The 13,908-nt window shown below is 49.7% G+C and overlaps 1 protein-coding gene, 1 non-coding gene and 1 pseudogene across 2 annotated transcripts; all 3 read right to left on the bottom strand.

The window, feature by feature from the left end:
- Positions 1–5,767: 5,767 nt before the first annotated feature.
- LOC132241884 (PRAME family member 12-like) lies at positions 5,768–11,376 on the bottom strand. The gene is made up of 5 exons (XM_059710870.1): positions 11,346–11,376; positions 9,603–10,402; positions 9,387–9,497; positions 8,914–9,106; positions 5,768–5,808 (listed from the first exon to the last, which is right to left on the bottom strand). Exons 1-5 carry the CDS (start codon positions 11,374–11,376, stop codon positions 5,768–5,770), a joined length of 1,176 nt encoding a protein of 391 aa, XP_059566853.1.
- LOC132221413 (tetratricopeptide repeat protein 9C-like) lies at positions 10,620–12,085 on the bottom strand (annotated as a pseudogene).
- LOC132223477 (U6 spliceosomal RNA) lies at positions 10,791–10,897 on the bottom strand. The gene has a single exon (XR_009450480.1). It is a non-coding gene; the product is annotated as a U6 spliceosomal RNA (small nuclear RNA).
- Positions 12,086–13,908: the final 1,823 nt, after the last annotated feature.

Below are 13,908 nucleotides of genomic sequence, written 5' to 3'. Positions count from 1 at the left end.
CTCCCCCGACCAGGCGCAGTCACAGAGGCCAGGACCCCTTCTGCCTCGGTGCCCCCAGCTGGCGTCTGGCCCGGAGGAGCCCCAGGCCCCTTGTCCCTGACGGGCTGGGCTCCAGGCCCTACCAGGGCAAGCTGGGACTGCACAGGAAGGGCCTCTGTCTGCAGGCACCTGGAGCTGTGTGTGATGTTCATTCTCAAGTCGATAGTCCGAAGGGAGATGGCAGAGATGGGGGTGGGGGTGGGGGTGGGTGAGCCCAGCCGCTGCTGCCAACATGAATGGATCAGGCAGCACTACTGACATGCCTTTGGGAACAGCTGGCATCTGGGTTTAGTTTTCAGCAAGGTTTGGAGTCTCATTCTGGGCATGTCTGTCCCATTGAAACCCTAAATACCTTGGCTGTAGCTTAGTTCTCAGGAAGCTGGTATGTCTGTGACCTATCGAGGGGTTCCCCAAACTGGGGGATGGTGCAGCGCCGGCCACAGCAGGGTTACAGCCGTGGGAGCGTGGGTCCTCGGGGGAGGCTGCCCTGCAGGGTAGAGATGACGAAGGCTGGGTGGCATGATTTCTGCACATAAGCCACGCTCCCAGTTTCTGCCTGGCGTGTGCTGATGGTTGAACAAAATGACTCTTAGCCACTGCACCACAGTAATCAACGGGAGGAGGCTAATTCCAAGGGTGGTGGAGTGAAGACTCGCTTTCTCAGTGGTGTTCTGGCAACATCTAAAGCTCAGAAGCCGCAAAGGTTTAATCCCGGGCAGAGCTGACACGGACTTGGCCGTCCAATGGATGTCAGCTTATTGTTTACCACAATACTTCAGGATTGGCCCAGCCGGCACGGCTCAGTGGTTGAGGGTGGACCTGAATCGCACACAAGAGGGGCCAGCCCATGAACTTCCCTTCCTCGCCGCAGCGTGCAATGCGTAGTTCCTCAAATGTCCGAGGCCATCTGACTTTTTCAGGGTCTCCCCATACTCATGGGGCAGCCCTCTGGCTCCAGCACCCGGGCCACCCTCCCCACATAAATGCAGGTGGCCAACCCTGGATTCCCCCTGCAGATGCCTCTCTTCGAAGATCCATTGCTTCTGTCTCCTGGCTGGCTTGCAATAGGTTCATATTCACAGACCCGGGGGAAGGTCCCAGGGATGAAATCCTACCTCTGTAGGTGGAGGGCAGAGAAAGACCCGAGGGAGCGGCGGGCCCTCCAGTCTGGTCATGGGCAGTTCATGACAGGAAACCTGCAAGGTGCTTCCTGTGACTGCAAGATGAGAGGGATCCCCGCACACTTCCAGACACCAAAGAATGCCACAGGGTGGAGGGGGAGAGTCCCGGGACGAGTCCCTGAAGGCCACCCTACGGGGAATCACACGTGCTGAGCAGATGGGGAACCGGCGCTTAGTGGGAGGCTGGGAGGCGGTACTGACTGGTCAGGATGAAAGTTGAAGATCGGTCCTTATGAGGGCTCATGGGAAGTGAGCTCTGCACTGGCCCGGGCCCAGCTGCCGTCACGTTATGGAGCAGTCTCTCAGTACCCTGTGTGTTGCGTTGTCCCCACTCGATGCAAACATCTGCTTTTGGAATGCACCGCTGGCCCTAACCCTCCCAACTGGGCAGGAAGAACTGCCTTGAATCCTAGTTAAAGCTGAAGAGGACTTGGAGTTCCCAGGTTACTTCCCTACAGCTCTGCCTGTGTCGGGAACCAACCAGATCCCTCTGTGACTAGCTGGTTATCTCGTTAATGAGCTGTTAGGTTTAGTGTAATGGGAGTTGGCTGAGCTAACAGTGCCGGGATAGTACCTGAACTTCCGTGCTGGGAAGTCAGCTCGAGACGTACGGGGATATCGGGGCTGTGAAAACATAGACATGGTCCATGAAATCACTACCGAGACCCAAGTTACTTTGACGGCTACATGGTAGCCATCCGAGTGAAGCAGCAGTTCTCGATAGCCACACGTGCACACGTGACTCGTCGGACTGAGGTCGGCTGGGTCTGATCAGTCGTTGTCTGTTATTTGCTCAGTTCCGGATTAGCCCAGCGCGGCCTGGTGACCCAGTCCTTGTTCATAGCTCCCAGGCGGTGTGGGGACCGCTAGGGGCCTAGTGCTGGAGACTGACTGCGCAGGCAGCGGTTTTATCGTTCGAGGGAAGTTGGGTCACTTGGAGGGGTGGGGAGGTAAAGGACGGGGACCTGTAACAGAAGAGCTGGGGTGAGCACGGGCCCAGTGCCGGAAGCCGGTCCATCCTTGCTGCTTGACACAGTCACTGCAGGAAAGAAACATCTGCACAGCATATGTTTCAAGGGACCTGGCGTATATAGCATACTGTTCTTAATATGTTTGCTCCCCTTAGCACTGTGTGTTTTAACCAAGGTCACCTCTCCGAGAAAGGTTGTTTCCCCAGGTAGGAATTTTTCCCTGAAGTCAGGGAGGGGATGAAACTCCTTAACTAAGTGCCAGGCGGGTAGTTAATCACTACAAACAATCATGCTTAAGCTACATAATCTTTACTCCCTGGAATGGAGATAAGAAACGCCCTAGCCTTTGTAATAGAAATTGACAGGATTAAAATCAACTGGTATAAATACAGTTGTAACAAGACAATAAACAGCAGAACCTCTCTGGAGATCCAGACCAGAACTTGGCTGGAGATCCTGGCTAGAGATCCTGGCTAGGCTGCTGATCAACTGAACACTGTCTCCGTGTCCTTCCTTCTTCGCCGACTCCGTCTACGCCTTTGGGAACCCCTGGACCTGCTGGGGTTGGATCCCGGCAGCCCAGCTGGGTTTGAAGCGGCCCATCTCCATGCATGAAGCCACTTGTTTGCACCCTCAGTCTGAGCAGACGTCAGGGTCTGACAGGCTTCTTTCCCGGGCTCTGAAGAGGCTTGGGGTGAGGGGGGGAAGCCGGGACACCACACCGGCGGTGCGTGTGGCCCAGAGGGGAGCCCAGCTGCTCACTGCCCTGGCCCCAGTCTCCTGGTGCCTTTGGCCGGCCTCCTCTTGCTGGGGCCATGCTCAGTGGGAAAACTCAGAGGCGCTAAGATGCCCGAGGGCACGGGAGGGGAGCAGAGAGCTGCTGGCCATGTGGCCCAGTGAGCAGAGCCTCCAGAGGTTGACCCCACTGAGACTCGGTGACCTCTGAGCATGGAATTTACCCAGAGACACCTGCTCAGGGAGGCTGTGCTGGGTGCCTTCCAGAGCCTTCTCAGTGAGCCCGAGCCTGAGGGCAGATCGGAGCCCGAGGCTCCACCCTGGAGCATCGGCCTCCCGGGCCCCTCATTGCAGGCGATTTAGTTTGACAAGGCTGCTCCTCTGTAGTATCTCCTTCACCAGCCAGGTCAGAGGTGCCCCAGCTACGATGGGGGTACGTGAAGTGCGCCCCTTACATCATGAACAGCCGCAGCCTGCCTCCTCATGCTGTCCCTGTGTGGCCACATTGCCTCGTTCTCACAACTCAACTTCAGTTCCCCTTTTCCCTGGTAATGGGGGAGGTCTGTGTGCCTTTCCTGGAAGGATCCGTTCAGCTGTGGAGATTAAGATCCCATGGTCAGGGTGCCAGGATCTCCAGGGTGGGGTCAGGACCCGAATGTTCAACTTCCACAGTCTGCTGCTGTGATGCCCCATGGCCACCAGGTGGTGCCAGAAGGCACCCCAAATGCACATATTCTCTACCAACTGATGGACAGAGAGGGTGGTGCTGTAGGGCTCAACCACAGTGTCGAACACTTTGGGTGAAGATAACCACATTGTGGGTGGGCCTGATGCGGTCAGGATACTCTTCATAGATCATGCTGATGAGCAAGGTGCCCATCCAAGAGCCCATGCCCCTGCCCAGTGAGTGGGCCCGCTGGGCAGATGCTGAGTGGGAAGCACATGTGTCCTATTGATGCCACTGTGACATGCATCCCAACAAGTGGCACCAATTGACTACCCTGAACCATACCCACCTAGTAGCCGTCCTTGAATAACTTGTGACGACACTCAGGAAATTGATGGAGACTTCTTGAATTCTCAAACTTAGAAAAGTATAGTTACTTGTACAAAAGCACTCCCCCCCCCCGCGCTCCCCTCAATTTCCAACATGGCTACTGTGTTGACTCATTCTGAAACCTGCAGGTATGGTCCGCCAACCAGATGTTTCTCTCAGGGCATAAGTTAGGGCCTAGTGATCCCTGAAATCCTTGTCCATGCCAGAAGGACAAGGGGAAAAGGGGACCCACAGTGTTTGGGACAGCTGGACATGGGAGATTTCTGCCCTGGGGGCCGGCTAGCCTGCGGAGGTGGATCGGATGTCACCCTCATCTTCTTGATGAGTTTCACCTGCCCACCCAGGAAGTGGCTCTCCAGGAAGTCACAGAGCTGAGGGTCTATGTGGGGGAGAACCAGGGCATGCAGATCTGCCCGAAGCCGGTCCATCCTTGCTGCTTGACACAGTCGCTGCAGGATAGAAACATCTGCACAGCATATGTTTCAAGGGACCTGGCATACTGTTCTTAATATGTTTGCTCCCCTTAGCGCTGTGTGTTTTAACCAAGGTCACCTCTCCGAGAAAGGTTGTTTCCCCAGGTAGGGAGATTCTAGAAGAGGCTGTGTTCAGGAAAGAAGGAGAAAGGCCAAAGAACCAGCAAACAAGTAGTTAGATTTTAAAAGAAGGAAAAAGGAAAGGAGATGTCAGGAAAGAAACATCTGCACAGCATATGTTTCAAGGGACCTGGCGTATATGGCATACTGTTTTCTTTTTCTTTTTAAAATATATTTTATTGATTTTTTACAGAGAGGAAGGGAGAGGGATAGAGAGTTAGAAACATCGATGAGAGAAACACCGATCAGCTGCCTCCTGCACATCTCCTACTGGGGATGTGCCCGCAACCCAAGTACATACCCTTGACCGGAATCAAACCTGGGACCTTTCAGTCCGCAGGCCGACGCTCTATCCACTGAGTCAAACCGGTTTTGGCATACTGTTCTTAATATGTTTGCTCCCCTTAGCGCTGTGTGTTTTAACCAAGGTCACCTCTCCTAGAAAGGTTGTTTCCCCAGGTAGGGATTTTTCCCTGAAGTCAGGGAGGGGATAAAACTCCTTAACTAAGTGCCAGGCCGGTAGTTAATCACTTTAACTACAAACAATCACGCTTAAGCTACATAATCTTTACTCCCTGGAATGGAGATAAGAAACGCCCTAACCTTTGCAATAGAAATTGACGGGATTAAAATCAACTGGTATAAATAAGGATGTAACAAGACAATAAACAGCAGAACTTCGCTGGAGATCCAGACCAGAACTTGGCTGGAGATCCTGGCTAGAGATCCTGGCTAGGCTGCTGATCAACTGAACGCTGTCTCCGTGTCATTCCTTCTTCACTGACTCTGTCCACACCTTTGGGGACCCCTGGACCTGCTGGGGTTGGACCCCAGCACAGATCCAAGGGTCAGATTCTTCTCTAGGCCTACAGTGGCTTCCATGGCATCTTGGGTTTTACCACACTCCTCTTAGGAGGGCTTCTGCCTGTCCTGGAGGAGGGTTTGGCCGCCTGCTCATTTTGCTTCTTTAAAAGACACCTGGTTCCCTTGTACTTGTCCTCAGCCAACACCCTCCAGAGCCACATAGTTGAGGCCTAACTAGAAGCCCAGAGACAGGTAGGAGACCCACAGATGCAGGTTGACTAGGCAGTTGACAGCAGCCTCCACCTTGGTGGAATAATTCTGGAGAATTTGGGATCTCATGGTTGTTCCACAATAAGAAGCTAAGGAGAAAAACAGTATTGGCTGGTCTCAGAGGTTGAGGATAGCTGTGGTGTTTCTGAAGGTGGTGACTGGAAAAGAGGGTAGAGGGTGGTTGGAGTCTGGAAGAAGGGCCATCCCTGGGTCTGTGCTGTCCACACAGTTGAAGCAAGAGCAATAGCCCTACATTTTCTTGCTGATCAGTCAAATTCCTATGACAAGATTGTGACTCTTCTTGACTACTGGTTCCTAGATATAAGGAACCCCAAATGTCTCCTGGAAGGAGTATTCACCTGGGCTCTGCAGGAGGAGAGCTCCTGGTCCCTACAGGTGCATGAATGGAAAGCACACGTTCCTCGAGTGGCTTTGGGGAGTGATGACAAGTGGAGCTACTCCTGCATGTGCCCCTTGGTTCCAGGCATTCCTCTGATTAGTGTGTCACAGTGCTGTATACAAGTACTGGAATAAAAAATGTATCCTTAATCCTGGAGGATGGCATCCCATCCTTAGAGCATTGCCTCTGAGATGGCCAGCCAAAGGTGTGTTTGAAGCATCAAATTCACTGAGCCATCAGCTGACTAGCGATGGAGCATCAGATGCCATCAGCACATTCCATGCCATGGCTGATGCTTGGACCTCCTTCTCTGTGAAATGGATGCCTTAGTCTGATGTGATGAATGAAAAAAATGACCAGTTGCCAAACAGTGCCCCTCCTTCCTCTTTGCCATCTTGTCCTCTGGAAAGTAGACCTTTTTAAAGAAGGACCCTTCACATCATGTGCACTGTGGCCTGTGCTCTGAACAGCCAGGCCACTTAGGTATGTCACACTGAGGTGGATTGTACTTTCTGGTGCTGGTTTGATATCAACCTTGGGCTCTACCTGTTTTCTTTCCTCCATGTTTCTCTGTGCCTACTCATGGTCATAGTGGAGGCTTGCTGTACAATAGCTTTCTGATGATTTTTTCCCCCACAGCCTCCATTCTGACTTTATTAACAATTTTTGGTTTTACAGCACTTGGTAGGGTAAGCATTCTTCTGACCAACAGAATATCCATTCCCATGAAACATTCAGGTAAAAAAGACACAAATTATTTGAACAGGCCTGCTCAAACATCCCCAGATTCATAATCCCATCAAACCTTTTGTTGGCAGAGCAACCTTGATGTTCTCTCCATCTAACTCTGGCCCAAACCAGGGCTTCACAAATGGGTTTTGGTACCACAGTCTGTGAGGCTCCCATGTCAAGGAGTCCAGAAACTTCTCTAGCTGCTGAACATTTTGCCCACTTTGTGCAAAGGCTTAGGGTCCCCAGTGAGGGGTTGAGTCAAGGGACTGTGGGTTTTTTTGTCAGCCTTCATCTTGATTCATCTCCCTAGACATTGCTCAAAGCAATTGCAGGTTAGATTTCTCATTATAATCTTTGAACAAGGATAAATAGAGCAGACTTGTTTGGGGGATCAGTTGGGGACCCTTTTGACCCACACAACCTCGGGTAGTACTGTATTCATATCTTTGCTCGAACGCAATCAATGTCCATTTTACTCATATCTCACAATTGAGGGCAACTGTGGTAAGGAGTCTGAGCCTGGGCTCCTTCTCTGGGTGGTTCAGTGGCATAAATTCTGGGCAGGTTCATCAGCTGAGATTAGCATAGGCAAAGACTGAGGCAGTCTTTAGTGGCAATAGCTTTTGGGTTCCTAACAGCCAGGAGGCCTGCTTGGGTTGTTGATGGTGAAGATAGCTAGGGTCTTCAGTCCTTTTCTTCCAAAATGGGAGGTTACAGCTGAGGGGATCCCTGTTGATCACAAGCCATATGGGACTGGGGGGCAGGCTGACACAGGGAAATGTTGCCTATGATTTCCTATGTGGCCATCTTGGATATCTGTGTTCCACGGGATAGCAGTAGCTCCCACATTGTACTCCAGAGCTCTCTGAGCTATTTTCATCAGCAAGTACTGGTAATCATTGTTTCCTGGAAGTACAAGTGCTGGGACCTCCTAGTCCACCAAACTTGCTGATGTTATACTCAAAAATGTTGTTGTTTCTTTCTTTTGTGTAAGAAATAATGATGGTTATTGGGGAACAGGAATTTTTAATGGTATTGATGGTAGCTGGGCTTTCATGGTGCTAAGCTAACCGGGAGAGGCTTGGATCCAAGGAAAACGAGCTGATTCTGCTTCCTCCAAAGGCGCCGATGACTGTCCTTCATACTGACATTTGGCTCAGGAGATCCAGAGGACAGACACTGGGCAGTGATGAAAGGTAGATTTTCTACCCTAGCCTGTTTGTCTCATTGGATAGAGCAGCAGCTCATGAAGGATTCTGGGTTGCATTCCAGTCAAAGGCACGTGCCTGTGTTGCAAGTTTGAACCAGGGCACGTGCAGGAGGCAACCAATTGATGTCTCTCTCACATAGATGTTTCTCTGTGTGTCTCTCTCCTTCCCTTTCACTTTCTCTAAAAATCACTGGAAAAATATCCTTGGGTGAGGATTAAAAAATGTGGGTATATGGTCTTTTAAAATGTATCTTTCAGTTATTCTCAGGTGTTCTGGACTAAAGGTTGTGTGGTATTGGAGAGAAGACCTTGGCTTTTTGGCCATAATGCCTTTTAGAAGTAGAATGCTTCTGAGTTCCTGAATGTTGTTTGTGTTCCTACTGGGTTTAGAGGTCTAATATAGCCGCATTTGATGTTTTTAAAATAACTGCCAAGGTTGGGACTGTCTTTCCTCATGTTATTTTCGGGGTGTAGTCCCATGTGCTCTTATTCGGTATTAGTTTTGAAAGAAGTGTGGAGAGACAAGGACCAGAGGCAGCTGCTATTGTCTGCAGCCCTTCTTCCTCTTATTTCGGATAAAAACTAAATTTCCGAAAACACAAGTGTGAAGTAGAGTTGCAGCACCACTGCTCCTGCACTTTAGGGCTATTATGAAGTAAAATAAGGGTGAGTTGTTGGTCAAACAACCGAGACAGCTACTGAATGCCTAACAGGAAGGGAATTGACACAGCATGGGTATGCTGGACAAAGGGATGATTTCATCATGCTACTCAGAACAGCATGCAACCTGCACCCCAGTCCGAGGTTTCAGGTTCCAGGGGCCCAGAAGGAAGCCCTTGTTAGGTGTACCTGGTGAGCAGGGTCACTACAGGGGCACATCATGGGCTCCATATCATGAAAATGCCACGAGATAAAACTCACTAGAGCTAAAGTACTTGGTGTCAAGACGGATGGTCCTGGGTTGTCCTAACTCCCTCAGTGTCTCCGTGAGCTCAGCCCGGATCAGGGCAAATCTCTCCTGGTCCACAGTCTCTTGGGTCCTGTAACACTCCAGGGGGACGGGGTACAGCTGGAGCTCTAAACTGCGCAGCCAGGCTGTGTGGCGCAGCAGCTTCTATACGGAGAGGTGGTTCTCAGAGACGGTGAAGTCCCTGAGCTGGTGACAGCGGCTCAGGACAGGCAGGATGGCTTTGACTTGGGAGTCCACCATCCCACAGTTATCCAGGCGCAGGTCTTGGAGGGTGGGTGTCACTGCCTCCAGCAGAGCTCAGAGGGCTTCGGGGCTCAAATTGGTGAGGTTGGTGGCATACACACGCAGGGACTTCAGCTGCCTCAGGTTCGGGCACTGGAACAGGTGTCAGGTCTGAATGTGACAGCTGCCAGCAAAGCCATACGGAGAGTTTGTCCAAGGGGGTCTGCAGGCACCTAAGGATCTGGTCCAGACGGCCTTGGAGGAAGGAGGGAGATTCCAAGTAGAGCTTCTTGAGGTGCCACAGCCTGAGCATCTGAGAGAGGAACTGGGAAAAGTATTGCTGTTCTTCCTGCTCCTCCCTTTCCCACTCCTCTTCCTCCTTCTCCTCCTCCTGTTCGTCGTCCTCCTCAGCTAACACCTTGATGTGGCAGAGAGCAAGACTCTGCAGGTGACTCATCTGACCCAGGTAGAGAGCAAATGTCCCCAGGGTGGGCAGGTCCCAGGTGTAGTCCACTTCCACCTCCTGGATGCAGTCCAGCTGCACCGCATCCAGGACCTTCCTCGCCCTCTCAAAGGGCACATCAAAAAACCTCAGCGACTTGCAGCACAGGTGTGCCAACCCTTTTCTCTGCTGGGCCCATTGGATGATGTACATGAAAAACTTATCCCTGTCCCTTTCATTGAAGTTAAGGTCTAGGAACACCTCCAAGGGAGCCAAGGGGTGCTCCATGTTGGGGCTGGAGCTGTGCACAGTCGCTGGTCCTGTCTGAGAGCACTTCTGGGTGCTGTCTCCAGACCACAATCTCCAGAGGTTGACATTCATGTTCCTTAAATCCAGCACCCGCAGTTTCCACCTCCTGGGGCGAATCTCTTGGGCAAGCAGAACGTCAAGCCCCTCAAACACTGCTTGTAAGACCATGAACGGAGGCAGCCTCAGCAGGCTCCCCAGAGGGAGGACAGTGAAGGGCCAGGCGTGCACCAAAGCCTTCAGGGGTGTCCGCATTCTCCTATGGTAGGCCTGAATGAACAGCGGCGGGAAGAGCTCAGCGGGCAAGTACTCCAGAGCTGCGATGGCTGAGGCCTGGTCCCTCAGCAGGCTCCTTCCTGCCAGCTCCAGGAGTGTGGGTGGGGTCCGGATGCTTATCGTCAAGGTGCTCAGAGAGGCATCCTGCAGAAACGTCTGCTGTGACCGGGTTGGCTGGGGCTCGGATCTCAGACCTGCTGGAGAACCACCGCACTGACTGCAGAGCTGGAGGACTCTTAAGATAGCTTTGTTAGCTTGGAATTCCTGGCCAGCAACGCAAAAACAACAATCTGTGAACCAGACAACTTGCTTAAAATTCCAATTTTTGCGAGATCAGACAAGATGGGGCGTGTTCAGGGTGGTATGGCCATAGATATAATTCCATTTTTTTTTCCTTAAAATAGAAGTTTAATGAAAAATTAAATAAGTCTACTCTAATGATCTGAATACAAACAACAGCAATGACTAGAAATTACCCAAACAATAGGAACCAGATACTTTTGTAGGGGAAGAAGAATCCGAATATATGTGGAATATTAAAAATAAGGAATTAATTTAATTTGAAACCTTTCATTTTTTTTTTAAAATATGGAACGCTTCACAAATTTGCGTGTCATCCTTGCACAGGGGCCATGCTAATCTTCTCTGTATCGTTCCAATTTTAGTATATGTGCTGCCAAAGCGAGCACTGAAACCTTTCATTTTAAGACATGTGGGCCCAATTTGTAATTGTCTAGTTTCACAAAAGAAATATACTGCCCAGTTTCTGGCCTAACTTTGGCTTTGGGCATCTGAGAAAACAAAGGAAGAAACTCCTTTCTGCCAATCCTTCCTTCATCCTCTGCTAAACGTCTCCTCTGTGTATGAATACATCTGACAACATCCATCATTAGAATCTATGATTAATTCCACACACAGGTGATGAATATATTCTGGTTGTAATTCTCAGGGAAAATGTCCCCAAGAATACCATGTTTTAAAAGCTATACAAATATATAGATGGACAGACAAAAAAACAAAGGCGGACTGTGTAAGTAGTTCAGAGTCTGTGCAGGACTAGAAACAAGACAGACAGACACCTGGGTCAGAGGTGTGGGGCTCGTGTCTCCTGCGAGGCTTGGGTTCACTGGATGAGACTTTCCCCGAAGTTCAAGTGGAGAAGCGTCATTCTTCTGTTAACCGAACATGCCCACGTAGAGCTGCTTCTCTTTCTGATGGTAGCTACTGAGTTCCGACTGTGTCAGCTGGAGGTACCGCCAGACATGGGCATCTTTTGGCTGCTTGTTGACAGCAGCCAGGAGGTAGTGCCGAGCTTGGTCATAGTCCTGCAGGTGGAAAAAGGCTACTCTGGCCCGATACAAGGCCTTGGCATTATCAGGCTGTCGTTCCAGGACTTTCTGGCTGTATTCTTTCACTTGTTCGAAGTTGACTGGCTCCATCTGAAGGAGACAGGCAGCCAGATTGTTGTAGTAGTCTGTCTGGGTGGTGTGCAGCATGCTTTCCTGAACAGGTGTGAGAGCCGGGCCCTCGGGTCCCAGATCGGGTATCGGGGAGGGCAGACTGGGATCCAGACCCCGCAGCTGAAGCAGAGCGCGATGGTACCGACTCACAGCATCTCAGTACTTCCCCTCCCGGTAGCGCTGGTTCCCTTCCTCCTGGTACAGCTGAGCCTCCTGCAGGTGCTTGTCCATGACTTCGCCGCCCAGGGGTCCTGCGGAACTGGGAAGCGAGAGGGCAACTGAAGCTCTCCGTCCCGGCTCTTTATTCGCACGTATATTCAAGGAGCATTCGTTGATGTCGGTGCCCGGAGGTGGGAACCCCAGGCGAATGTGGCCCGAGCCCCGCGGCCACCCCTTGCCCTCTGCAAGGGCCCTAGCCCGGAACAAAATTCCAATTTTTGATGCATGGTCAAATATTTGATTCCTGTCTGATAACAAGAATATGAAATCGCACATCCATCAAAGTGTAGGAGAGGATGTTGGTATGTATGCGACGGCCTTTAAGCAGGATGACACCGGTCTAACCAAACTTCTCCGTAGGCTGCCTGCATACCAGGAAGATATCATAACAAGGTGTCCTGGTAGAGATGCTAAATGGCTCAGAGAAAATCTCTCTAAATGATGTGGTGATTGGCCCGAGCCAACTAATGAATCTAACTCACTGGATTCCTGGTATAGTGACATGAAAACTTCTACTCCTAGCTTAAAGTCTGCTGCAAGAGCCGGGGTCCATACCAGCTAGTGGGTTCAGGTTCCGGTTGTGCTGAAAAGTGATCTATTTGGAATCCCCTTATACATGGGAGGTCTTGACAAGGAAAAGCAGTCTTCTTGAATTTCTCTTGTGTAACCTGTGCACGCAAGTGTAAGGTAATAAGTTTTATTTGCAAGGATTCTGAAGTGTAATTGGGAAGATAACAGGTTAAGTCCGTATAGGAAAGCATCCTGAACATGGATGGTATAATCTTTTTGTGATTTGGCAAAGTCAGTCATGTAGTTTGTGGTAAAACCTACATGTGTGGATATAACGTTCTAGCTACCAGCAAGTCCAGCTCGATCATCAGAGGTGAAAATCTGAAGATCCCAGTGAAGAAAAAACTCAGATTGTGCAGAGGTATGTGGTGCACCTTCAATACCACCAACACTCAGGCTTATCAAATCTCCCTGTAGGAAGACATGACCATGAGTTCTTCCATGCTGCAGAGTGATAATCTCTGCAAAAAAAATAAATAAAAATAAATAAATAAATAAATTGAATCATGTGGATACATTGTAAATAGAAGTCCTTATGAAAAAGTTGCTCTTGCAAGATCTACCTTACTATGAGATCAAAGCAACAGGAGCAATGTTGGTTGTCACATCTAATAAAGCCCAGAGATGAGCAATACATGTGCAGAACAAAGAAATCCCCAACGACGGACATTTGGACATTTCTTGAAATTCTAATGTATAGGGTCAAATATAAGACTCATCTTACCCTGGCCGGTGTGGCTCAGTGGTCAGTGTTGGCTCAGGCACTTAGGGTAATGGGTTTGATTTCAGTCAAGGGACATACCTGGCTTGCAGGTTCCATCTCCTGCACTTGCATCTCTCTTGGTATTTGGTGTCCCTCTCTCTTATTCTCTCTCTCCCTTTCCCAACTTTTACCATAAGGTATTCCTAGTCTGAAAATGAGGCCTTGATCACTGAATCCTGTGGGACTAAATGCTTTTCTAAAGTATCTAGAAAGGTTTTATCTTGAAGTAGACTTGGGATAGATCTTTTAACTTTTGTGACCAAGTTATCTGATGCTTTCCATGTTGACGCCACCACAGACCAAATAAGAGTTGTTTCTGGTGAAAATTCACTTTTCTATCCCTAGATACCGTAATCATGAGAGAGAAAGAATTTAAAGTATTCACAAGAAGGTGTTAACACATTTCGTACCGCATAGAAATCTCTAAGACATACGCCAGGGACTGCACGTTTTTGGGCAAACTGCCTGTTATTTAAATCATCATAACTACAGATCATAATGCACTTTAGGTGTTGTTTTCCAATACTTATAACATTTTTATTTACAAAAACAAACAATTAAACAATTAAAGTTCCTAGTACTTTTTTAATGTATGGTACTGCGTAAAACATTTTCCTCTATGAAGAGGGACCAAACAAAATTTACATAAGTATCTAGATTCCCTTGTTTTTCCATGGGGGGCACAAAC

This window comes from Myotis daubentonii, chromosome 1, assembly GCF_963259705.1.
Source record: "Myotis daubentonii chromosome 1, mMyoDau2.1, whole genome shotgun sequence".
Taxonomy (NCBI): domain Eukaryota; kingdom Metazoa; phylum Chordata; class Mammalia; order Chiroptera; family Vespertilionidae; genus Myotis; species Myotis daubentonii.
The sequence above is the reverse complement of the archived record's forward strand: the minus strand, read 5'-3'. Positions and strand labels throughout refer to the sequence as shown.

What these genes read in the sequence shown, in the direction of transcription:
- LOC132241884 (XM_059710870.1), bottom strand. Translation starts at nt 11,376, where the DNA reads ATGACGCTTCTCCACTTGAACTTCGGGGAAA. An exon ending in CCACTTGAACTTCGGGGAAA is followed by an intron (nt 10,403 to 11,345) that starts GTCTCATCCAGT and finishes GTTCTCCAGCAG; the next exon opens with GTCTGAGATCCGAGCCCCAG. An exon ending in TTGCTCTCTGCCACATCAAG is followed by an intron (nt 9,498 to 9,602) that starts GTGTTAGCTGAG and finishes TTCCTCTCTCAG; the next exon opens with ATGCTCAGGCTGTGGCACCT.